Source organism: Papaver somniferum, chromosome 2, assembly GCF_003573695.1.
Source record: "Papaver somniferum cultivar HN1 chromosome 2, ASM357369v1, whole genome shotgun sequence".
Classification (NCBI taxonomy): domain Eukaryota; kingdom Viridiplantae; phylum Streptophyta; class Magnoliopsida; order Ranunculales; family Papaveraceae; genus Papaver; species Papaver somniferum.
The window spans coordinates 77022324-77048193 of record NC_039359.1 but is presented as its reverse complement, the minus strand read 5'-3'; the positions used below and the strand labels follow the sequence as shown (position 1 = coordinate 77048193).

At 37.5% G+C, this 25870-nt stretch overlaps 3 protein-coding genes across 6 annotated transcripts; all 3 read right to left on the bottom strand.

Moving 5' to 3' along the window:
• Positions 1-4821: 4821 nt before the first annotated feature.
• On the bottom strand, positions 4822-6456 carry LOC113351425. The gene has a single exon (XM_026595412.1). The coding sequence runs from the start codon at positions 6454-6456 to the stop codon at positions 4822-4824; it is 1635 nt and encodes a 544-aa protein (XP_026451197.1).
• A 4830-nt stretch (positions 6457-11286) lies between these two features.
• Positions 11287-18838, bottom strand: LOC113348104 (serine/threonine-protein kinase VPS15-like). Of its 2 annotated transcripts, XM_026591806.1 has the most exons (11): positions 18442-18838; positions 18232-18354; positions 18076-18121; positions 17804-17964; positions 16248-16327; positions 15993-16098; positions 15629-15805; positions 12399-15542; positions 12073-12320; positions 11877-11976; positions 11287-11736 (listed from the first exon to the last, which is right to left on the bottom strand). In XM_026591806.1, the coding sequence occupies exons 1-11, from the start codon at positions 18712-18714 to the stop codon at positions 11560-11562; spliced, it is 4635 nt and encodes a 1544-aa protein (XP_026447591.1). In that variant the 5' UTR covers positions 18715-18838; the 3' UTR covers positions 11287-11559. The 2 variants fall into 2 exon arrangements, with proteins under 2 accessions (XP_026447591.1, XP_026447592.1); XM_026591807.1 differs by lacking the exon at positions 18442-18838 and having other exon boundaries at positions 18063-18121; positions 18232-18307.
• Positions 18839-18986: 148 nt separating this feature from the next.
• LOC113348102 lies at positions 18987-25423 on the bottom strand. Of its 3 annotated transcripts, none has more exons than XM_026591804.1 (4): positions 25287-25423; positions 21790-21867; positions 20690-20903; positions 18987-19537 (listed from the first exon to the last, which is right to left on the bottom strand). In XM_026591804.1, the coding sequence occupies exons 3-4, from the start codon at positions 20870-20872 to the stop codon at positions 19286-19288; spliced, it is 435 nt and encodes a 144-aa protein (XP_026447589.1). In that variant the 5' UTR covers positions 20873-20903; positions 21790-21867; positions 25287-25423; the 3' UTR covers positions 18987-19285. The 3 variants fall into 3 exon arrangements, with proteins under 3 accessions (XP_026447589.1, XP_026447588.1, XP_026447590.1); XM_026591803.1 differs by having other exon boundaries at positions 21795-21867; positions 25287-25422; XM_026591805.1 differs by lacking the exon at positions 21790-21867 and having other exon boundaries at positions 25287-25408.
• Positions 25424-25870: the final 447 nt, after the last annotated feature.

The window sequence follows — 25870 nt, the reverse complement described above, 5'->3', positions numbered from 1 at the left end:
CAACTTTAGAACAAAAACATACAAGAACTGTTGAAGCAAAAATAACATATGATACTATTTGCTTTTGAGGGTCAGAACCTAGCATGTTAATTACTGAAGGAACATATACTAGTTGTAGAATATTTCCTATACCTTAGCTCTGATACCAATGTTAGAATTTCAGCAACTAAACATGATCTCTTTTTGTCTAAGCATGATTACCTTAGCTTAAGCATGATTTGACACTACACTTAACATGTTTAGTAACATCTACTTTATGCTAACTTGCTGAATGTTTAGGATCTTCTATTCTGTAACTAGATACTTCATTATTCATAACATGATATTTTTAGATACATACCTAAGATTATAGGAAACATATGATATTGACAAAGAAGCAATAAAAACTGTAGAACCAGGGAACACTTTTGCTTGGCAAACTTCCAATTATATCTCCTCTTACTCTTAATGATGGTATAAACTTTAGTTATATAAGAGGCTAGAAGGGAGTCCACCTCATGCTTCATAGGAACAGATGTCCTTCAACCTTCCATCATCAGTTGAAGAACCATCCCACAACAACACATACAATCTTTTATGCCACCAGTTATAGTCAAGAAATATCAATTCCTTGACCATGACAGAAAACTTTGATGCATAATCTATACCTTAAACTTTCACTACACCATTTTTTCCGATTTGAAACGGTTATTGAGCGTTACGAATCGGGGTTGTAACTGTTCCGAACCGTTACTAAAAGGGGTGCTACAATTTTTTCGTAACGGCCCAATAGTCGTTATGATTTTTTTTTGTAACGGCGCTTGTAACAGCGAAGAGCCGTTACTACGTGGCACTGTCGTAACATGCGAGAGCCGTTACGAATTTATTTAGTAACAGAACGTTGTAACAAGTTGAAGACGTTACAGTAAAAAAATTACTGCCGGTCAACCTTGACTGGTAAAAATCAGTCAGCAATGACCAATTTTGACCAGGTCAAGGTTGACCGGGAGCTCATTCTCGGCCGGAATACGCCCCGGAATTCAAAATAACCACCTGCATACACCTTTCATTTATCCTTCACAATCAAAAATATTTTTTTTCAATCAAATTCATGTCCATTCAATCAATTCTTATCACATACAAAGGATTCATACAAAATAGAACTTAAATTATTCTAAGTATCAAATAGTAGGGGAATGTATACAAATTCCCATAAGTATCAGTTCATAGAAATTCCTATTTTCACAAATTTATATAACTTAGACTGCACATAGAAACTTACTGCAAATTTTCTATATTCACAGCTAGAGCTGATAAACCAACTTGAAGCTGCAAATTTTAAGACTTCAAGTTCGAAATCCATGCATAAAGTTATAGATGAAAAGTATCTGCTAAGTTTAAACTTCCTAAGCATATATACCAACCTATGTTAAAAGCAGACAAAACTTCAAAAAAATATAAATTGGGGAGAAGAACAATGAGAAATACTTACTGTGGTTTTGTAATAAAAACAAGCCCATGATTTAGTCATCAAGAGCTTCAACTGAAACTGCAACCACTGATCCAGGCCATCATTGCAATTGGTCCTGAAACAAACCAAAGTCCATAAGCTCTCTCGCACGCGCAACAAACAAAAGTCTCGTAAGAAACATGGAATCTAGAAATATACAAGTTAAGTACTTACCCGGTATTCTAGCAGGTACGCAAGTTGATGTCAATCCAGCTGTAGTTCACTTCCCACCAACATAATACCTCGCAAGTATAAATTGAAGGTCAGAAACCACGCCTCTTAAACTTTATAGTACAAATATAACCAAGTGAAGTACTTACCAGGGATTGATATTTCCCCGGCTGGCTACTGCTGCTTCAGCTGACCTTGCGAGAAGTCCCCTGTGCATTCACATATAAAAAAACAAAAGATACCCACACATATACAAATAAATGATGAACTGAAAGTGCGTATCCATTCATAAGCCGGTTTGTGTTCACATAATTCAGGAAAAAGTTATAACAACTGAGGATAGAACCCTCATTAAGGTAAGTTTTGTACCTTAAGGGTATTCCAAACATAATCCTTATGCTTCTAAGGCACAAGCTTCCAGTTTTTGTATGAAACAGGCACATGTGTACGAACCAATGAGCCCTTCCGGTGACCAACTGTCGTGCAGTTCCTGGAAACTGGTTGTCCATACTCATTGACGACTACTGCTGCCATATCCTGGAAAAAAAAACATCATGAAAGAAAATATTTCACACGAGAAAACAGATCATAGAACAAGCGAATAAAACAAATAACACCTCTCAAATAATAAGCGATCAAATAAAACAAAACAAAAGCAAAACAAGAGCAAAACAAACGCAGTCGTTCTTTTTATAGATATTCGTGAAGCGCAACACATTGCAAAGGTGGCATCAGTTTCATTTCAAATAGAACCAATTGAAAGCAACTTTTTGAAATTCTCATTGTCAGTAAGAACTGATTGATAAGCTGTAGGAACTTCAAATTTATCTACTGAACAAGTTAACCCCTGATGTGAGTGCAACACCACGGACCATCCCTCATCTGTAAGATCCTTCGAGTAGAAAACTTGAGTCTCTTCAGATGCAAGGATAAACGGCTCATCGGACACTCTAACTTTGTTTTTCATCTTGGATAAGTTGACCTTTATAATCTTTGAAACTGCATCAACCTTACACGCATTCTTATCTCTAACACTAACCCAATCACAACAGAAAACGGTTTCTTCAAACTCCATGTAATTCAAGACGATAATCTCTTTAATAACTCCGTAATAAGTTATTTTTGCTTCCTCGGCCGACTTCGCTTTCAGTCTTGTAAAAGCTTTCATTGATACGCCACTGTTTTGCGATATATTCTTCGCCTCACAACTTAGTGTGCCAAAAGTAAAGCCATTGACTTGGTATTTCCTGTAGGATTGTGCCTTGAAGAGGGGTCCTTGCACGAGTCTCCAAAGTGTTGAATCAGTCTCTTTGGCTTCTATCAACTATAAAATTTCATGTTGGAGTTAGTATCACAACCAAAAACATAACAAGTTGGGATGAAAGATTTAAGATATCATGTTACCTCGTCGCGCAACCATACATGAAAACTCTTTGAGGTCTGCTGACCATTAGACGTGTCGCCGCTAACATAGGAATCATACTTCCTGCAACCACATAAAAATAGTATCAAATAATGAAAACATCTTAATGCATCAATGAAACTGCTATCTCAAATAAAACCAAATACATAGACATTGATACTTCAAAGAACAAATAAATAGCATAACTCTAGCATACTACACAATAATTTAAAATTCACATTGAAGCAGTAATGTTTACCTTCGCCAGTCATCTATCTCAAAATACTTAGATAGTTACCAGCTGCGGCATTGTTCAAATTGTACTTGAGTTAAAGTCATACTCTTTCTAGTACTTAGAGGCATCTCATATGCAAACTCATAGTCATCATCTAAAAACGCCCGTCGAGTATGTTTATGAGTACCATCACCATCATCTGACATGCCATCCATAAAAAATAAGCTAGCTTCTCGCAACGAATACCCTCTCGCAATGCATCCCTCAATGTACCTTTTATTGCGCACCAACCCTTTAAAGCCTTTCATTAACCTACAAAGAATCGTAAAGTGTAGAAGCTGTCAAGGCCTTATCAAGCATGATTCTTATACTAAGTTGTCAACTTCATAAAATTTCAGAAGAAAAAAACTTCAAATATAAACTTTCTTAATCAAAGTATCTTACACTCAGCACCTGACATTCCATATAACATTCTCAAATTCAATTTAATCTATAAAGCAAGGGTTTGTACCCTCCATATCAACACTAGCATAACACACATAGTAAGATGTTAAAAGACACAACCTTTCAATAATGAGAACTAACAGTTCCACTCCTTTTTATGGTTACCATTGGAATTTTATACTACTGTGTTAGTCCAATCATGCATTTAACAACTGATTTCCACTAAATAATTACAACACTAGCAATTTCTAATAAGGACATTACGGATTCGCAAATAGTATATTCACGAAATAAAGTCATCCTCTAGCATAAAATAAATTAATCATGACATCACAATAAACAAAATTGCTAAACATGGGAAATAGTCAAGTGGGAAATTTACCTCTCAAAGGGGTACATCCACCTAAATCTGACCGGACCGCAGATTAAAGCTTCATCTGCCAGATGAATCATCAGGTGGATACTAATGACAAAGAAGGATGGAGGAAAGTATTTTTCTAGAACACACATCGCCTCCATAAAACTAGCTTTAGCTTGTAAAATATGCTCTCTATTAATAACCTTCGCACATAAGATATTGAAAAATAAACTAATCCGGAGAAGAGCAACTCGCAGATCTTTAGGAAATGAAGTTGCAGTATGAACAAGCAGTGGAAACAAAGACTGCATCATAACATGGTAATCATGAGACTTTAAATTCTTCAACTCCGGTGGATTTATACCAACGTTGTTGCGAAGATCGGAACAGAAATTTGAAGGCACCCTTAAATTCTTCAAAATTGTACAGAAAGCAACTTTTTCATCCTTTGTTAAGGCAAAAGACCCATCTTCCATTGTTGTCTTGCCCGTGTTGTCATCCTCTTTCAACCATAACCGCTTTTTAATCCCCATAGCTTCCATATCTTTACGTGCATTAAGACCATCTTTTGACTTGCTATTTCCCAATACAGTATTAACAATGTGCTCACTTATATTCTTCTCGGTATGCATCACATCTGTACAGTGACGAACTGTGTTCGCTCCCCAATACGGCAAATCATAAAAAATAGACCTTCGAGAAAATAAAGAGTGATCGGAAATTTATTCATCAGCATACCCTTCAGTCCCTATTTTACGTTTCTTTGATGGTGGTTTTCCTTTACCCTGTTTGCTTTTCAAATTAGCTACCATCTCTTGAACTTGCAATCCTGTTAGTGTCCATGGAGCTTTACCATGCTCAACTCCTCCACTGAAGTTTGTTTTATCATCTCTAAACTTGTGTTTCGTTGGAAGCCATCTTCGATGTCCCATATAACACAACTTCGTACTATATGGAAGCCACTCAGCATCTGTTTCTTCTCCACAACTTGTACAAGAAAAATACCCATGAGTTACACATCCAGAAAGAGTCCCTAATGCTGGAAAATCATGAATTGCCCATAACAACCTAGCTCTCATCAGAAATTCAGAACCGGTGAAGCTGTCGAAAGTCATAACATAATCATTCCATAACTCTTTCAACTCTTCAATCAATGGTTGTAAGTAAACATCGATATCTTTACCTGGTGCTCTCGGGTCTGATATCAACAAACATAACATAGAAAACTCCCTCTTCATACACATCGAAGGAGGAAGATTATACGGACAGAGAATTACCGGCCAACAGCTGTAATTGAGACAAAAGCATCCATTGGGGTTGAAGCCGTCAGTTGCTATACCAAGAGTAACATTCCGTGCTTCCTTAGCAAACTCTGGACAAAAACTATCCGCACAACGCCAAGCTGAAGAATCAACAGGATGACGCATTACATTGATATCTTTTTGTGTTCTAAAATGCCAAAGCATCGCCTCTGCTATCCATGGTATACTATAAAATATTTTCAGCCTTGCAATTATTGGAAAGTGTCTCAACGTCTTCTGCGCAACTTGAGTAAGTTTTCTTTCATCATTGAAAACTCTTACATACCGCGGTTCTTGACATACAGGGAACTTCAGCAATGAACTCTTATCCTTCCAATAGAGTATACAATAATTCACGCAAGTATCGTAGGTTACATAATCCATCCCCAACTCTTGAATTATCTTCTTGACATCTGGAAACTTACTTGGCAGGGTGTTTTCTTCGGGAAGCAACTCTTTTATCAATTCTAACATTGCACTCATACCATTATCTGAAACCGCATACTGAGTCTTTATGTTGTTCACCATTATCGCTACATACAACGCCGACTTTCCTTTAGGACACGAAGGATACAATGGTACTCTTGCTCGCTCGGCCGCTGATAACTTTTTCTTACAACACCCCTTGGTCCCAACATTCTCATCCACATACACATTTGTTGTAACATTCTCATCCACATCCACACCTGCTGTAACATTCTCATCCACATCAAATCCTTCTGTGACATTCACATCCATATCCATAGCAGATGTAACATTCCCATCCATACCTGCTGTAGTGTTATCCCTATGTCTTGACCGTGCTTCTACTGAACTTTCACCATGATGACGCCATGTTGTATACGTCAAACAAATACCATATTTGAGAAAATGCAATGATATCTCACTAAGTGAAACTGAACCTTTACCATTCATACAATTTCGACAAGGACATGAAAATAAAACCCTCCCACCACCATTATTCTTGGCAAACTGTATAAATGACCTCACACCTTGTATGTATTCACCAGACTTACGGTCACACTTCATCCATTTCTTGTTCTCATCAGATGACATATTACCCTTCAAAATAGACTTTATAGGATCAAACCACGTACTTAGTCCTAGTGGTGGGTTTGTCGAAACCCTCATGAAAACGACAGAAACATCCTCTCAACGAGGAGAGGATGAGCTACAAGTAGTTCATAGAAAACAGATTACAAAGAAAACAGAGTTCATACATATGGTATGCAGGTTTTGTAACATTGTCTCAATTAACTGACTCACATCACATTTTTTTAATGATGTTATATTTGAAGGTGAATATGTTTCTACAGATGGACAAAAACAGACGATTATGTTCAAACAATGTACGTAGTCCTAGTGATAGGGTTGTCGAAGCCCTGGCCGAATAACTTCACATGCTAGTTTACATAAAACACCATAATCTTAACATGCTATAAAGAAAAAATTAATTCATAAAACTGAAATTAAACAAATCAATTCATACTAATTGAAAACCTAAAAATAAAAGTAAAAAAAATCAGTTCATACTAATTGAAATTAAACAAATCAATTCTTATACCTTCAACTTCAGCTCTTTGGAGTTTTTCAAAGTTCTTCAGTCTTTCAAACCCTAACATGAAATCAGAATATCAGTTAGTATATATCCTTCAAATCCTAAAACTTGATTTAACAGATGATAAAACAAATACCTTCAAAGTTCTTCATCTCTTCCACAGATAAAACCCTGAAATAAGAGAAAGAAATCGTATCAGATTTATATCAGATAAAAATAAACCTAAAACGAAATCAGAAATAGAAATCACAATAGATTTATCAGATGGAAAAACCCTAAAATTAAAAACCCCAATGAAAAAAACAGACGATGATTGAATGAATGAAAAAAAAAACTTACGATTGAAATAACAGATCGAGAAATTTGAATACTAACTGATTTGAAACTTACGATTGAAATAACAGATCGAAAAATGTCTTTGATAAATTTCTGGTATCTTCTGCGGAGGCAACGAGATGAGAAACGAATAGAGAAAGAGAAAGTGAAAAAAATGTAATGAGTGTACTCGATGAAACCCTTATCTCTTCACGAGCTTATCTCTTCAGGGGAGGAATAATACTCTAGCTTAGTGAACTTGGGTGGAAAAAGGGGGCCAACGACTGAATTACACAAGCGCAATAATATCTGTTACCGGCTCTAGTGTCACCAAGCGTGTGACTGACACACGTAAAAAATTAGCATGTTACTATTCGTAACAGTTTCCCCCTGCTACGAATCTGGAAAAAATTTCGTAACGGCTCCTCCCTGTTACGTCTAGGTTGTAACGACCATTTGTAACATAAAAGTTTGTAACGGCTGCTGGGCCGTTACAAAATTTAGTTGCAATTCGGGGAAAATGGTGTAGTGTTTCTGACTAGGATTACACTAATCCAATTTAGTTAAACCAAAACTTAATTTGTTGCTAAACCAAAATAAAGCTGACACACCTAACCCATCGTATCGGATTAGAGCAAGTCTTATGGTGGAATCCATCCAAGCTATTCCAAGTGTGGAAAAACTAGTTCAATATGTTTGTATTCGAGAGACTACTATGATGTATCGGATTAGAGCAAGTCTTATGGTGGAATCCATCCAAGCTATTCCAAATGTGGAAAAACTAGTTCAACATGTTTGTATTCGAGAGTGTGGAAAAACTAGTTCAACATGTTTGTATTCGAGAGACTACTATGATGTATTGGGAGTAAGCAAGGATTCAAGTGCACCCGACATCAAAAAAGATTATTATGTTGTGTATTCGAGAGACTACTATGATGTATTGGGAGTATAAGCAAGGATTCAAGTGCACCCGACGTCAAAAAAGCTTATTATGTTGTAAAGTTTATTTGCATTCTTCGCTAGGCTTTTTTTTATTCGTACTATGCAGTCTAATGTTAACCATGTTCTCATGACTGTTTAGGTGTCTTATATTGTTATCGTGTAGCAACTTCATGTCATTTTTCACAACTCTGTTGTCATGTGTTTGGGTGCTTTTCTAGGCCGCAAAGAAAAGAAATTGCATGCAGATATATAAATAGGCATGATACCGCTGCCGAAGCAAAATTTCAAGAAATTAATAATGCCTATGAGGTATTTTTGTCTCAGACGTGATTTTTTGTTTCCTTTTATTAGACGAACATGCAATAGCTTCTTGATTGATGAACTCATATACTCTAAAAATGATAACAAGTATTACCTAACATGTTTTTAGGTTTTAAAAGATGAAGAAAAGAGATTAGTTTATGACAAGGTGCCACTATTTGCGTCTTTTTGTTTCTTCTAATAGATGTTTAAGAATACTACTTCTTTGAATAAAATTGTTTCTACCAGAAATTTTACAAAAATGTCTGCGATTAATGATATTTTTATATTTCTATTGTTTGATGCAGTGTCGTCATGTAACTTATGGCTCATAATTTTTAAAAGACCTGCTACATCCGCTAGATGAGGATGATCTAGCCGACTTTCTTGGTACACCGCATAAACCTCGATGCATCATTGAGTTCATCTCTTTTAAAATATACGGATAAAAAAAAGCGTTATTCTGAACAGTGCTGGAAAAACTGTGGAAAATCCCAACTTGGAAAACCATTAGAGTTGACAGTCCACTCGGTAACATGGCTTGGAAAAACTGTAGAACACAAACCACTTAGTCATGGAACATGGCTTGGAAAAACTGTCGAAGACCCGAACTTGAAAGCCATTAGACTTAACATTCCACAAGTATCAGTTGCATGAATTGAGATCTTAGAGCAACTTTAGTGTTGCGATTCTATAATCCTAAATTGCTATCCCATATATAGCTTTTTATTTGGGAATTTAGTTGTGTGACGTACTGGGCCGAAAGAGCAACGTAGTTTAAAACTTCTTTTAGAGTGAAGAAGACTTTATAAAACCTTTTAGTGAAAAGCAATTTATAAAACCGTCATATTTTCACTTTCCGTTTTATAAACAACTCAGTTTATAACATCGTTTATAAACACTTTCTATTTTATAAACGAGTTTATAAATTGCATCGATGGAGGAACGTTCTTTAAAAATGAGTTTAACTTGGCACAGCTTTTATAACACCCTGATGCTATATTTGAAAATTGCCAAATTCAGTTCTCAAATATGGAAACTTTGTTTGGAAAATTGACAATTTGGCTACGAATATAGCTTTTGACGACCAGGAGTACGCTTCGTTTTGTTGCCAAATATAGCTTTTGGCAACAACGCTGCGGTTGCTCTTAGCGCACCAATTTCCATTAATAACTCCACCCAAACCTCCACCTCTTGGTTTTACTGAATTCATATTCAAAACCCATGAATCATCAACATTAAGAAAAAAAACAAAAAAAAACATGATTAACCCAAACATAACGTACCATGGGAGTTCAGAGGAAGACAACTGACTAAAAGAAAACCGGGAAAACTCTAACTTGGGTAGGAAGGAAAGGAACTGCTGAGGGGGTTTAGTACGAAAAGTTGGGGTTTCCTTTCTTGTATGAACATGAGCTGGTGGTATTGGCTCCTCTCTGAGGACTTGGTACAAACAGTTGTTGTCTGTCGTGATGTCCTCTTTAGCGGCACTGAAAGTAAGTCTGAACAAGAACATTTGATGCAAGATTACTGAATGTATATTTGATAGTCTTAAGATTACATCAACATCAAAGCTAAGAGGGTGGGCCAGTAATATTGTTTCCATATTCACTAAAAGCTTGAATCTTTTCAGTTTCCATTGAAGCTTCCGCAAACTTGGAGCCAATGGGTACCAGATTTTCTACACGGATTTCCATTATTTATTTATTTTTGACACAGGACATAATCATGATACGACCCAAATTCACGTGGTAGATGCAAGGATGAGAGCGAAAAAAAGAGGGAAAAAAAAAAGGTTTTGTAGAACCAGGAGTCGAACTGGTGACCTTGGAGAGGGAAAGACCTTTAAACAGTCTTGATTGTCATTTTTACTTTACACTTTTGTCCCACATCTTTGCCTAGTATTCCTCAACCTAAAAATACTGAGCAGCTTCCCGGGCTTGATAGTGGTGCCAATGCTTCTCGATACTTAGCTTTATTTACATCTGGATGGAATTTCTTTATGGCCTAAAAAAAAAGCATCCAGACACATAACAACAGAGATGTGAAAAATGACATGAAATTGCTATACGTTGTAGAATCATACTTAACAATATACAACAGGTAAACAGACAGTTATAAGAATGAAAATAAACTTTACAGCATGATAAGCTTTCTTGATGTCAGCTGCAGTTGCATCATTGCTTACTCCTAATACTTCATAGCAGTCTCTCTTTGGTACATTATAGTTGTCTCTCCTAGTCCTAGACATACACGTTGGACCTAAAAGAGAAAAAAGAAGACCCAAATAAAAAAAGAATCCAAAATTTATAAAGGAATGAAACTATATATGAATATGAATACCAGTTGCATGAATTAATCTCTTTTCGCACCAATTTACTCTACTTTGAGAATCTTCAAGTAGCTTCGAAGTGATGGACCTTCGAGCTAATAACCAAACACCGCTGTAACGTACCGTACCATTGGAGTTCAGGCTGAAAGAAAATCAAGATTTTCAACAGGGGAACGGATTCAAAAACCCTAACTTGGGTAGGAAGGAGCAGAGGAAGAGGCTTCTGGGGTTAGTGAAAGACCAAGTCTCCTCCCTGAATATTTGATACGCGAAAGCATGGCCGGGCCCGCTTGCACAGGTGGCCCGCACGAGATTATTTCCAAAAACAAGTAGAAAAGAGAAACAACGATGGTGCATGAACATGAGCTGGTGGTATTGGCTCGTCTCTTAGGAATTAGTTGTGTGTTGTCATGTCCTCTTTAGCTGCACTGAGAAAACGTATGAAATGTATATTTGCTAAAAACTGTGAATTTGTAACTAAAACAATGAGGATAGCAGATAATTAGGCTGTTTTTGCTCCCAACTCCCCCCTACACACACCTGACTACCATACTATACATGTTGTGCTGATGGGGTAATTCAGGGAACAATTGCTAAAGATAATATAGAAAAAACATTACCAGAAGTTACACTATACAGTTGTGTTCTTTTTTTTTAAATGAACTGCACTATTTATATACAATTAGTCACCCCAAATATCATTCTACACGCTTTATTTCCACACCTTGATGGCCCCATCTCTACTGCTTGAAATAAGAAGTCTCTGATTCAACTTGACGGAAGCCAGAGAAAGAATGGAGTCATGGTGGCAACCCGCAGAATCAGTAGCAGCGGCTGAGAGTAGCGCTTTTGTTGTCAACTTGGTCGCTGGAGACCTCTTGTTCACCTCCTACATACCAACAAATGAATATCAGTTATTGCTAGTCTAACGACTCTAGCCAGAGTTTTGATCTTGGGCCAATACCCCCTAAAGTTTATGATGCAACTATATAAAGTGTAAGCTAAATCTGCCGTAATTGTTCAACATACCTGCACAACCTGCACCCCAAAACTTGATCTAGTTTCATAGAGGTCCTCATTTCTTATTCCTTTCAACATTGGTCCACAGACGCAGTAACTACGATCAGGACTGCAAAAACAACAATTGACAGAATTGATCAGCACAGTAAACTTACTATCTAATATAAAAAAGAAAGCAAAGAAAATAAATATCAAGATCTTAAACCTGGAATGATCCCAGCGGCGTATCTTCAAGTCCGTTCCTCCTGTTAACAAGTCCCCCCCGGGTAAAGGAAGCATTGAACGGATACCGGGAAGCCTTGGTGGGGGCTCGTTCAACTCATCAATTCGATACTTTGGATTCACATTTCGTCTGATATCTTGTTTCGGATTGGACTTGGCTGTAGGCCTCGATAAAGCCCAAGGAAGGTCGGACATTTCAGCTTCACCATCACTGTTGGCCAGTCTTAATACCTACACCATATATAAATACTCAGACTACCTAAGATGGAGAAGAAATTACAAAACAAAGACAAGTTTTAATTCATATACCTGGTGGCAACTTCCATTTTCAGCATTCCACAAAGAAACTTCATTGCAACCAGCAGCAACATAGACAAGGGGTCTTGCTGTTGCGGACATGGAAGCATTAGGTTGTGGGATGAGAAGACACATATTTTCTATGGGGCACACCCTAGAAGATTGCCACGAGTTAACAGGTACAAGAAACCTCAGATCCCAAAGGGTGAGCACACCCCTTGAAGATCCTGAAACAAACCAATTCCCGCATGGACCAGTTACCATAGAGGACACATAACCCTCTTCAGGAGTTGCTTTCAACATCCAAGCCATGGAGTTTGTTCTTGTATCCCAAAGATGAATCCCACAGTTCTGGGTACTATACATCACAGTCTGACTAGGGCCTCCTTCAGTGGAGTAGTTCAACAAGCTGAGAATCGCACCTTCTCCCACCTCCCTCTTTTTTACATCAGCAACGCCAGAGTACTTCTCAACAACATTGCCCAAACCTCGAGATATGTAATCAACAGAAAACATATGTATTGTCCCATCCCGTGCGCCGACTACTACTTGAGAAGAGCCCTGGAGCATTGTGGCACACAATGCTTGGCTCCCTTGCAAGGGGTAAGTGAGCCTCGACCTAAATGAAATATCCTTCTCCAATTTTCTTGTATCCCATACCTTGACAGTAGAATCATCGGATGCAGTTACGAAAAAACAATGATCATCTGAAATAGCAATATCATTGACGGCCGAACGATGCTCTTGGAGATGTGCCACAAGTACACCACGAGGTCTCCATCCTGCATCTGGGATTGCAGATGCTCGAGAGGATGATAACAATCCACTCGCATCATCTGATACATCTTCCACACTAATCAACGAGCTTCCTTTTAGAGTTCCAGAAATACACATGTCTTGAAACTTGCCGCCAATATAGGTACTTTCATTTTCCTTGCTTTCAGAATCACGAACAAATGTTTGAAACTGCTTTGAAGAACCACCAGTTAGGCAGAAAGATCCTGAAACAAGCTTAGGCGCTACGGCTGAACCAGTTAAACCAAATGATCTGTTAACAGGATCAATCCAAGGCATCGATGATGAATTAACCAAAAGGGAGTCTGCCTGTGGTGGAGAATCAGCTATTGCAGAGGTAGCCCCCCCTCTTCGTTTTTCCATGCTAAAAGAGTAGAGAGGTATGCCTTCCGGCGGTCGATCACAGTTGAAATTGTTCCTATCATTAATTTGTGGAGAAATAATACCAGAAAACTGTAACTTCTCTGAGCTCAGAGGATCGCGGATATCAACTGCACTGTTATGCATAAAACTTCCCGTTGCTCTCGTCTTAGCTTCATCATCTTCAGAATCAGGTAATGCTAACTGCTGCATGGAGCTGCTGAAAGGTTTGTGAGCCTGTAAATCAGGTTGCATACCAGGCCGGTTTCTCGCTGGATTCAGCTCCCCTGCCCCGCTCTTGTTCAGTTCTGCAGTTTCCCACTGTTTTGATTGCGCAGACGAATTGTACCATATCTTTCTTTGACGTTCTAACATATCTGAACTCCGTGCATTTTCCAGGACTTGGTAGAATACCTGCCTAGACACTGGTGGCTTGAGACATGATATGAGAGACTTTTCAGAAGCTAAAGACGCTGGTTGCCGACGAAGGAGGGGACGTATAACTGGTGCTAGATAAACATAAGAGTCGACTGCGCCTAAGCAATTACTACTAGCTGCAATGAAAGTGACAGCTAACCTTCTCACCCACTGACTGGGATAACATAGCAACGGGAAAGCACGTTCTATCATTTCAAGCAATATCCTTTTACGCAAAAAACTGCTTTGGCACAGCATGGCCAAGCACTCCAATGCATTAACAATCACAGCCTCGGTTGCATCACTTAAAGCCTGTTCAATATAAGGTAATAGGTACTCTTCCACACTTCTTTGACCCACAAAGAAACATACAAACACAATTTGCCCATAAAAGACTGCCCGAAGCTGCTCATCTCTGTCATTTAGAAAAGCTGGGAGAATGGGTAGCAAAAAGTCATTACTCTGTCTCTGACCAAAGAAGCAACATAGGTTCCCAATGTCCTGCAGAAGTGCTCTCCTGATATTTGGGGTCTGCTTTGGACCCATTACCAGTTCTTGAACAACCTCCGCTATGCACTTCCTTAGTTGTACAAGTTGGGTGTCATTGCCCTCCTTCAGCCGAGCAGATGATTTTAAGGGTGGACTTAATTTATCAAGAACCCCTGCCTCTGTCAAACTTTGCGACTGCATAGAAAATCTGTAAGCTGTCAAAGCAAGTTTTGAGATGTTACTTGCATAGCAAATCCGCACACTTTCTTCTGGATCATCCGGAAGCATAGAGAGCATCGGAAGAATATACTCAGGGAAGATTTTTGCATCACTAGGAGGGAAGTCCCGAACTAACGGAAGAATATAGCATAATGTCTCTAATGCTGCACAGCGCACTATTGCTGCAGGATCTGAAAACATCGCAATGACATACGGAAGTACTCGCTGCAGTCTGTCCTCATCATTAATATACAACGAACAAGATTTGAGTAGAAGTACAGCTACTCTCCTCAACTGAGGCAGCTTGACACTGCGTAGGCATGAACACAGCAGTGATGCAATAAGAACCATATCGTCACAGCTCAAACTATGTTCGAGTACTGGGATAGAAGGCGTTAAGAAGGTATCCGACTGGCTGTCATACTTCGAGGATAATTCCTTCAGATCACCCTTAGTGATCTTTTTCAGAACGGGATGATCACTACCTTGAAACTCCTTCGATGTAGTCTTGAGAATATTAGTTGGAGAATGCTTACTGGAGCGCTTGAGAACTGAAGCATATGTGGATCTCGCATTTTCAAGCATGGGAATGGCATTGGAAGAATGATTTCTTTGTTCTACATCCTTAAGGAGGGTCGAAATATCACCAAGTAGTTGAAACTGATTACCGAACAAACCTTCATCTAGCTCTCCCTTCTTTTTTGAGGACTCCTTTGGTGAATTCAAGATTAGGTTTGCACCCTCCATCACTTGGGGAGAATCCTCACTCTCTGAGAGAGAGCATGTGCACGATACGCCGCCCCTTATCTCTCCATTTAATCTATTGTTCTTCATTTGCTTATGTATATCATGAAAAGCACTCTGTGTCACTGCAACCTATAAACAATATACAGAATGTATCTTCATGATCCAAATAAATCAAAAGCAATCTCAGATATTAAGGAGTTCATGATGATCCTTACCCTCCTATCAGAATCAAGGGGAATCAAGCAGGAAAAGAAATTATGAAGAAATGGAGAGAAGTAACACGGAAAGACAACAGATGTGTAATTCTCCAGGTAGCTGTCAGCAGATAGCCGTGATTTCGGATCCAACTGAATCATATGAAGAATCATCTTGCGGATTCCAGAATCTGGGATCTGCAAATAGAAAACACTGAATCTATAGGATTATGACGCTACCAAGCAGATAAATGCTAATATTGTGAAACGTTAAAAATAAATAACATAGGCCTCTAAAAGAAGTGAGGAAAGCGAATGAGAACACAAATTAGAAGTTTATGGGAAAAGGTAAGGACACTTATGTAGGGGGAAAGAAGTGAGCCACCTTTTCAAGGGATTGGCTAGGATCATATTGTCCTCTTCGGTAAGCAAGTAGCTGGGATAGCTCAAACAAAGGTTGTCCCTCAAGGAATAGCTCTGCTATAACACATCTGAAAAGGTAGCAATGAAAAGTTTGAACTAATATAAAGTACAGCCATCATACAATCCAAATAACCCTAATTTGCATCTCTATTACAACAAAAAAAAAAAATGTGAACACAGAAACCAATATACTTCAGGAGTGGTAAATGATACATACCCTACGGAAAAGATGTCCATAGAGTGACTCAAAGGTGCATCTGGTGCGACTTGCCCCTCACCACCATGCTCATAAAATCTCTGAAAGATGGTGAAACGATAAAATTATCATCCAACAATAATAAAGGATGAAAAGTTCATCCTTGCATTGTTTAACATAGCAACAAAAAGTTTTAAGTAAAACAACATATAGCAATACCATATGAGTCTTGAGTAAAGAAAAGATGTCATAAGAAAAAATTTATTTTCCAACAAAAATATTATAATTTTACAAAATAACCAGACAACAGTTTCATCTAAACCACGTTAGATATACAATTTTCCACGCAATGAAAGTCTTAAGATCCTATGCTGTACTACATCTTATTTACGCACAACTACTTAAATTTAGTGTGTGAAACATTTCTCTCAAGTAACAATCTTATTTCCAAATTATAATGTTGTAGATGTAGTGACTGCGGGAAAAAAGATGCATGGACTAAGAAAAATGTCACGCATCTTCAGTAGATATTTGTATCTATAGTATTGAAGGAAGAATGAGAAAATCTATTGATCGCCACGAATATTAAATCTTTACTTCTGACTGGCCTTCTTTTTGTATTAGGAACGGATCGGGATCAGGTTGGAGGAAGCCATTCAGAGGTGATCATAAACTATTGTTCTCTGTTTGCGCTTAGCAAATTAGTGACCGGACATGAGTTTAAACTGCATTACGAATTAGAGTATACATAAACGGATAGTCATTCAAAGATTCATAATTAACAAGACTCTGCACCTCACTACTTAAGAACACTCAAGAAAACCTATAATCAGTTCAAACATAGGGTAAGCCAAAATGATAAGTGTAAGTAGATAATGCAGAGGAAGCATATAAAATTGAATAAAGATCCATGTCGAGAAAATAGCTCAATAAATACAACTATAACCATTCTTGAGAAGAACCCGTTGACTAGACCTAGCAAAATGGTTAAACACGTAAGCAGAAACACATGTTGCCATTTTCCATCTGGGAAGGAATAAGGATTATGACAAAAACATTTAATTAGAACATGAAATTTACATTCTAAAATTGATCTTTACCATCTTGCTGAAGACAATTCTAGTGGAAGTGGATAGGGAACTTCATCCTATAATATACAATTAGCAGAACAACGAGACTACTTATACACATGCAAGACTAATCCAATCAACAGAGCGGACAATTATACTCCAATCAGCAGAACATGCAAAACCACATTTATACATGAACCATTGTGAATATTAGACGTAGGAGTAGGTAAATTTATCGGATCAGTGAAGCACGAGTTATAATTGAGACAGAACTTCAACCTTAGAAACTGTCTCTACTTTTATTCAAGTTTCACAACACAAGGCATCCTACAACTCTCTAACTATGTGAAAAAGATAATACACCTATGTGGTTTTCTAAAGCTTACACACCGGTTACTAAGATAGAGACGGGCCAAACACAGAAGTCTAAAACTGTTACCCCAGATATTACAACTAACCAACAGGAGTAACAAAACAAATAATGGTAATGTGAATAGCACGACTAACCTCTGGAGCAAGATAGCATCTCCTTCGCCCACCAGTGTCAAAGAAAAAGGAGAAATCCGAAGGGTCATCATGTGGTATATAGGTGGGTTTAAACGATGCAAAATCAGCAAGATAAAGCCAATTCCAAGACGTAACCAATACATTCTCACATTTTATATCACCTATAACAACAAACAGCAAACCACACCAATTCCTCAGTTACAAAATAAACAACCGAAATTCAAAAATGTTCAAAATCTCATCTTTATTCACATATTACCATCAATCCTCACCATGGCAAACACCATTTTCATGACTCTGCTTCACTGCAAACAGTAACTGCTCACACAAACAAAAACCGAAAACCAAATAAGTCCATCATTGTCAAAATTAACAAAACTCTCAAAGTCAATCTCAAAATTAACAGAGAAATGAGATGAAAACTGAACCTGAAAAGCTAACCATTTCTTCTCCACAAGACTAAGAAACGGCCTTGTACTCAATCGATCATGAAGATTATTGAAAAAATATTGCCTCAACAAATAAGCAGCTTTATCAGTTTCAACCCAATACTACACAACACAAAAAAATTCACAAATTAGGTTTCTTTTTAAAACCCCAAAAAGATAAAAACAAAATTAGGGAAATTTGATTCTAACCTGGAAAGGCCAAACATGAGGATGTTGAAGAGACCTAAAAACATCTCTAATTTGAAACAAACGACGTTCATATTCCTTCAAATCAATAGAATCACCACGTTTGAAGTAAACTTTAACAAGAACAAGACCTTCATCGTGTTTACATTGAATTGATTTGAGAAAACGACCACGACCTAATACATCTTTAAGTACTAGATTATATGAAGATGGTAAATCATGTAGATAATACTCTGATGCTGATACTTGTGTCGTTCTTGCTATCTTATTACCCATTGATTCAGTTTTTTCTTCTTCTCATATTATCTTCTTCTACACACTACTACTTCTTCAAAATTTGATCTCCTGTGTTGAGAGAGAAACCTCCATTAAAGAATTCCTTTTCTGTAAGATATAGGAATGCTGGAATGGGTTATTGGACCCGGTTGAGGCTTCAATCGGATCGGAGCACTTTTATTGATAAAGGCGCACGTAATTTCGATGAGGGCAACAATCGATGTTTGAAAATTTTCATACCTCCATATTTTTTTCACATGCCAAAATAAACGTAAGATTCAAAGCCAACTCTATTTATAACAATGCAAAAACACATCCAATTCCATAACCAAATATCAAAAATTTACTGTGACAATTCCCTCAAAATGTAAAGGAAAAAACAAAGGTCTTGTTGCCTACTAGGGATATTCTGTGACTTATTAATAATGACTCCCTCAAGAGCTCGTATTGCTGAACTATAGGCTTTCACACTTCTCGTAGGACATATCAAGCAATCTTCTCATTACGCCTGATTCTGAGAGATCTAACAGTGTACTTACTACCTAGCCTCGGAACCTCCTAACGACTTTTGCTACACAGATTCATCCTCATCGTCTTCATCATCTTCATCATCCTCGTCGGATCTATCATTAAACAAACTTCTTCCTCCCAGAGACTCCCCTCCGTAATCACCCTTCATGTGGTCAAATGTAGTATCAACACCATAATCTGTTCCCCTGTGTTTCACCAAAAGCCAACGAAGCAGACGGTCTTCCTTGTTCAAGTACTGTAATTCTTTGTTGAAGTTGGGCGTAACCATCATTGTCATCTGCATCAATTGACCCTGTTTCAAGAAGTAGAAGACAGTAAGATGTGTTAATATCAAATATCTCATGAACAAGTGACTTTTTCACTATCTTTTTTGTCCCTTTCCACGATCGACTCAGCAAAAAGAGAAAGTACACTGGACCAGACTAAAACCCGCACAATACAGTTCCAGTCAGATTCACATGATATCAGTGCAGCTCCAGAGTAACCCCACCAAATTCGAAAAACCCTAACATGGGAGGAGGAGATGAATGAGAATCAATATTTCAAGCAAGACAAAGGAAAGGAATTTTCTTTGAGATCCTACTTTCAGAAACCTCTTAGAATATAGGTAAACATGTCCTTCAACTTCAAGATAGTCATTTGAATTCTCAACGTTTGCTTGTGATATGAACTTGCACGACGCATCAAAATTACATAATAGGATGTTTGAACTACAAGATGCAGAGTTGTTTTTTTGTTGAGAAATGTAAGGGTAAGATCTTTGTCTATAACTTCCCAAGAATTCCAACCATGTGCATTGGTTGTCCATAAAACCTCCTTCATGGTGTTGGCCTAACAATTCTTGGTGACTGTTTTTTGTCTATTCAGAGGCCGTTAAGATAGTTTCATAAGAGAGATATATTGTTTGGCCTTTTTACACAGTACTTATATGAGTTATGAGCTTAAGCAAAAATGAAACCTTTTCTACAGTAGATCAACCACTCAAAATGTTATCCTAGAGGTTAGAAGTCTAGATGCACTCTAAGATACAAGAGAATCATGATAGATTTCCAAGTTACTGGCTATATTGCCATGGACAGTGCTAAGGCACCAGAAGTGAAATGTTAAACCAGAAACTGCCCCACGCAGACAAAAAAAGATGACTGTAAAGACCTGATTACTGACGTTGATCGAAAATTCTAGCATTGCTACACGATGGATAACATGAGAGTAATGTAATATAAGTATGACCTGGCAGTTATTAGCATCCTATCTTTCATAATATCAAGAGCAACCTCGTGACAGTCCAAAGATGCTAATTATAGAATAACAGATTTGACAAGCAAGGGAACACTGTGTCGATGCTAATTATACATAAACAGAGCCTTCAAAACAGAAGCAAACTAGCGAAGTTAAAATGCATAAGCGGAAATCAAAAAGAGCACGATAAAAAGTATACACATACCTCATAGTGCCTTCCATCAAGCTTTTTGATACCATAACCAAGATTAACCTTCCCAAAAGACCTAACTTCAGTAAGCACACCATTTCGTCGATAAACATGTTTACCTACTCGACCAACCAAGTCTATAAGAAGCTCTTTCCCTACTTTGGGCTTCAGCAAGAGCATGCAATCATAAAGAGGCATCTTTGTTACCCCTCCTCTTTCCCTCTTGTTACTGATTATAAATGACAAGCAAGTACAAACAATTAATCATCTTTTCCTCTTTTTTTTTTGATCAATAACAATTAATCATCTTACTTCGTGTTAATCACTTAACTCTTTCAACCAACAATACACGAGTAAGTTGACATATATATAGCACGGTGATCATGACAGAAACATTAATACAAAAAGGCTAATGGCATAGCGCCAAGAGGAAAAGTATGATCCTACGAGTGAAGAGAATAAGTTTCTATGCTACAGATAGAATTACAACGTATATACATGAATAAATGTATAATATCCAAAATGATTATTACACGCCAAGAGGATACAACAGTCTCCGTGAAAATACAACAAGCTGAACACAAAAATCCATCTTAAAGTGCAAACATTCATAACCACAAATTCACTATCGGTCCAGAGAAACATTTCCGTCTCCGTAAGTCACGCGAGCCCCAAATGCCCAATTAAGCATATAAAATATTGTTTCAGTTCCAGAATTTACGCCCAACAAAACATAATAACTTCGCAATCTAGTAGCCACTAGCACATACGTGAAATTACTCATGAAGCAACAGAATATCATTATTAACAGAACAAGAAGCGAACTTCTTGTTTTGCTGAAGAATAGCTGTCTATTCTTCAACCAAGACAGGTTTGATGGGCCGACTGTGTATCATGATAATCCTTCACATATATCATGAAATTAATCTTCTAATTGTATTAGGAAGATGATCTTTATTTATGAGCAACAAGGTATCCAGAAAGGAAGAAACCATGGACCAAAACAAGAATCCTTAAGATAAACAACTATATCTCAGGAATCCAAGCACTCAAAGACTAACCAACAGACAATAAAACATTTGAAAAAATCAGTGGAAGCTATAAAATTTGCTTGCCTTACCAGTTAATGATGCAATTAGAGATATAAGATGTTCTTCTATTTCTTCTTTCTCAAGCGTAGTGTTTGGCAGAATCTGAGAAAGTAACCAAAGTTAAATCTTGTGAATACTAGATATATTTCTTATAAAGATAAAACAATTACAAGACGAGGGTAGTTGAAACATGGCAGACAAGAAATTTGGCTATATATTACTAGAATAAGAAACATGGCAAATAAAATTTATTTTCCACATCTCCGAAGGCTGTTTTTTATCATGTGATCATTGAGATAAAAGAGAAAGCATCACCATCCAGTGATGGAGGGAGATTTCAGAAGCATGTGGGATATACAGCGGGAGCAAAAAAACATCCCCAGAATGCAGAACCTAATTACTAGTGTACTGTAGACCAATCTATAAATCAAATATGCCAACATAATATGCGTAAACTTTCAAAATAAGTCGGGAAACAAAAATGCTTGTGTTGAATTTGGCGTGACTCTTTTGCTCGTGTATAATAAAGTCTGTCAGAATCCAAAAATTGAGAAAAGCTTATCAAATGGTAAAACTACTATATCTGCAGGTCTCGACAGATTCTTGGACCTATGCAAATGCTTCCTTATCATCGTTTATCACGATGCTCAGGTTTCGAATTCAGCTAACGGGTCATTATATTTTCAAAGCCAAAAGTCACATTCTATTTGTAATTTCTGGAGAAAACAACCCCGCAGCACATAAATTAGACCCACATGACACAGAAAATTTCAGCTTCTTCAAAATAAACAGAAATTGCAAGTTTCAACTTCTTCAAATAAAACCTAATGTGTAAACAGCAAATGTTTTAGCTAGATTTATTTAAGAAGCATGTGGGATATAAATCACATACTTCAGTTGGTTTAACAAAAGCTCATTAACAAAGACAGCAGCCAAACAACAGCTCATAGTCAAATTAGCAGTCAGAAATACACAGTGAAATATACTCGCTACAATATGAGAAGCAAAAAACGATCTACTAAAACAGCAAAGCACACTTAACAGAACAAAAACCCATAACTAGAATTTAACTTCTGATACAGCAAAGAAGTTTCTTACTCCGCACCATTAGCGTATACTATGTTGTCAAAGGCATCGCCTAGGCGCCAAAGTGGCCTTATTCTGAACTTGGGTGCCACGCAGTGGGTAAGGAGACGCCACTTTAAAAAATGGCGCCCAGGCGTCGCTTTTCTAGGCGCTCAGCCCAAGGCGCCAGTTTGTTGGGCGCCAAAGTGGCATTTTTATGCCAAAAAAGGGAAAAAAATATTACCAAAATCTTTTGAATTTTTTTTCATTAAGTCATACATTAATATTTTAAAAACTTAATCTAATTATGTTAAGAAACAGATCATTACTAGCTGTTTTTGTTTAATTACTTTAACAATATTGAAGGTAAAAAAATCTTTCCAAATTTTTTGCAAATCTTTTCATTAAGATTTACGAGCTAATATAGAAAATCCTAAGCTAATTATCAGTTATGTCAACAACATAAACCTATGTGGGAATTATTGTTCTACGCCGGGCTTCGCCGCGCCTCGCTGCAGCTTGGGATTTTACATCCGACGCCACGCGGCGGCTTACGCCCATGACAACATAGAGCGTATAGACATTTCGTAATATCCAATTTGAAAGATAAAAGTGACCTAGTGCCTAGTGAATTTCATATCTCTCAAGAGAGCTCAATCTTCAGCTACCAATACTCTTGTCTATACGTAACCAATTACCTAAAATATCATAACTTCAACCAAAATATAAATGCTAGACATAAAGGAACCACAAACTTGAAGTACTTCATGAAAATTAAATGAAAAGATTTACGCATATCTTCCTAAAAACCAAACGGTCTGACATCTGACTCGGGCCGTGTCAGATCCAGACACCGAGTCAGCAAAAAACAAAAATATTGTTAGACTCCATCATCCAGTGACAGAGCGAAGGTTTACCGCTTGCGGGGTCAAATCAAAGAAACATATATTTTTAATTTCCACCTGCCTAATTTGCTCCCACAAATGACTGAAATCACAAAAAAAAAAACTATGCTTATTTACACTAATGTTTGAAAACAAGTGGGGTGCGTAGACCCCACTTGTCTCAATGTGCCTCCGTCGCTGCCATCATCAGTTGGATTATGGAATTTACAACATACAATGAATACCAGAAATTCATTTGCAGGGTTACAGCACCCTAAACCCACAATCATGGATCCAACCATCTGTGTAATTTCTACCTGGCAACACCAGGGCCAAGCATTGACTTTCCTACAGGCAGGGTGTTTACCAGTCCCTTTTCCTCATCTTAGGATCTAGCACTGCACCTATTAATCATCCTGCTAAAGCAACCTTCAACCTTAAACTGCAATCTAGTCTGTCTACTCTGATGCTCAAATCTCCCCCACAAAATCTGTCTCAACATCGATAAATACAATATACAACACATTGATACAACCACGGAAAAATGTAGAGGAGGTTCTAATATAAAAACCTATGAAAAACATTTGCATCCAAGGGAAAGAAGAATATGTAATAAACTACTGTAGTCAGTTATGCAATAATGATAAAAATGGTTCTGTAACATCTTGAACATTTACAGGACTAATACTGAAACCACAGTGACAAGGTTTTGGGTGTCCATAAAGCAGATCACCAGATCATGTCTTTAAATAACGGAGAGTTTTAAACAGGAATTTCCCGCAGAAGTGTCAATCACACTCCAAGCAGAAATGTTTTAAACAGTGACTTCACTTATTCCTACACTAGAGTTTAAATTTACATAATATGTCTTGGGATGCATTTGTCGAGGAAAAGAGACATTGCCCAACAAAAATACTGCCCAAGACCGATATTGTACTTGCCTCTACAGATTCAGATATCATGTTTCTTAATGGCCATATTATTACCACTTGGTGTAGAAGCCATCCCATAACAAGTCTCCAATCTAGATAATCTATATGCATATAGCAAAAGTTACATAACATTGTAGAAATCACCAGCTTGTTTCAAATTCTTATTAAAATACTAACTTTAAAAATCCTAACTAACAATGCCATAACACTCTTTTACAAACCCTAAATACTCCCTAATTGAATAGATTTTCATAGCATAGTCAAATTATATCTTAATCATTGCTCTAGCGATTAGAACTTAGCAAACCCCTAAACCAAACAGGCCCTCAGTTACAACTGTAAAATTTGTTTCCAATTCTCCTAAACATTTTCACAAACACATACAAAGCGATGCATCATTTTCCCCAAATTCTAAACTAATAAGGAAGCTATAATGGAACCCAAAGATCGTATCAAGTTATTTCTCCCAAATTAAAAAGAACTTCGAAAAAAAATAACTAAACACCAGATAAAACTTCTTAGGGTTTATCTCCATTGAAATGGTTTTAACAGAGGAAATCAATTTTGAATTGGGGATTACAGATTGAACTACTGAAGAACAATGAGCGAGGGAGAAAGAGGGAGGGAGAAGAAGATGTACCTTAGTTATGGCTGTGGGTAGACGGTGGCGACAACAATGGTGGTGCAATAACGGGGAAAATGTTGCTGAGTGGGAGAGTAGCCGAGAGGAGGAGACCAGTGAGAGAAAAGAAAGTGAGTGAGACAGAAGGCTTATTTGGGTATCTAATCCATGGACCGCTAATTTAGGACTTGAGCCGAGTCCGAATCCGCAATAATAGTTGCTAGCCGGCTCTCAGGCTGCTAATGTGGCGCAACTTTGGAGCTGGAACATGGCGTTTTGGATGCCAAACGCACAAATATTTCCGTTTCTCCCGAAACAAAAGTCATCCTCAAAAGAATAAGAAAAAAGCAAAAACAAAAAATTGCTTTACAAAAATTAACTTGAACCCCCAGTTTTATAAGAATATGGACCATAAGCTCAAAGATCCTCGGCGTGAGCTTTTTTTTTGTTGAGGAACTGTTCTGGTGTCTATGTTATACTTTGTTATGCATACAACTAAGCCTGAACATTTGGAAGAGGCACAGGTGGTTTAATATTGTTATTTGGCATCTTGTTTGAGTCCCAATTTTGAGCATGCACTTATCCCATACAGACAGTGGTAT

What these genes read in the sequence shown, in the direction of transcription:
- LOC113351425 (XM_026595412.1), bottom strand. Translation starts at nt 6,456, where the DNA reads ATGTCATCTGATGAGAACAAGAAATGGATGAAGTGTGACCGTAAGTCT.
- LOC113348104 (XM_026591806.1), bottom strand. Translation starts at nt 18,714, where the DNA reads ATGGGTAATAAGATAGCAAGAACGACACAAGTATCAGCATCAGAGTAT. An exon ending in AGAAATGGTTAGCTTTTCAG is followed by an intron (nt 18,122 to 18,231) that starts GTTCAGTTTTCA and finishes TTGTGTGAGCAG; the next exon opens with TTACTGTTTGCAGTGAAGCA. An exon ending in CCCTTGATTCTGATAGGAGG is followed by an intron (nt 15,543 to 15,628) that starts GTAAGGATCATC and finishes TATTGTTTATAG; the next exon opens with GTTGCAGTGACACAGAGTGC.
- LOC113348102 (XM_026591804.1), bottom strand. Translation starts at nt 20,872, where the DNA reads ATGCCTCTTTATGATTGCATGCTCTTGCTGAAGCCCAAAGTAGGGAAA. An exon ending in TTGATGGAAGGCACTATGAG is followed by an intron (nt 19,538 to 20,689) that starts GTATGTGTATAC and finishes TTCTTGAAACAG; the next exon opens with GGTCAATTGATGCAGATGAC.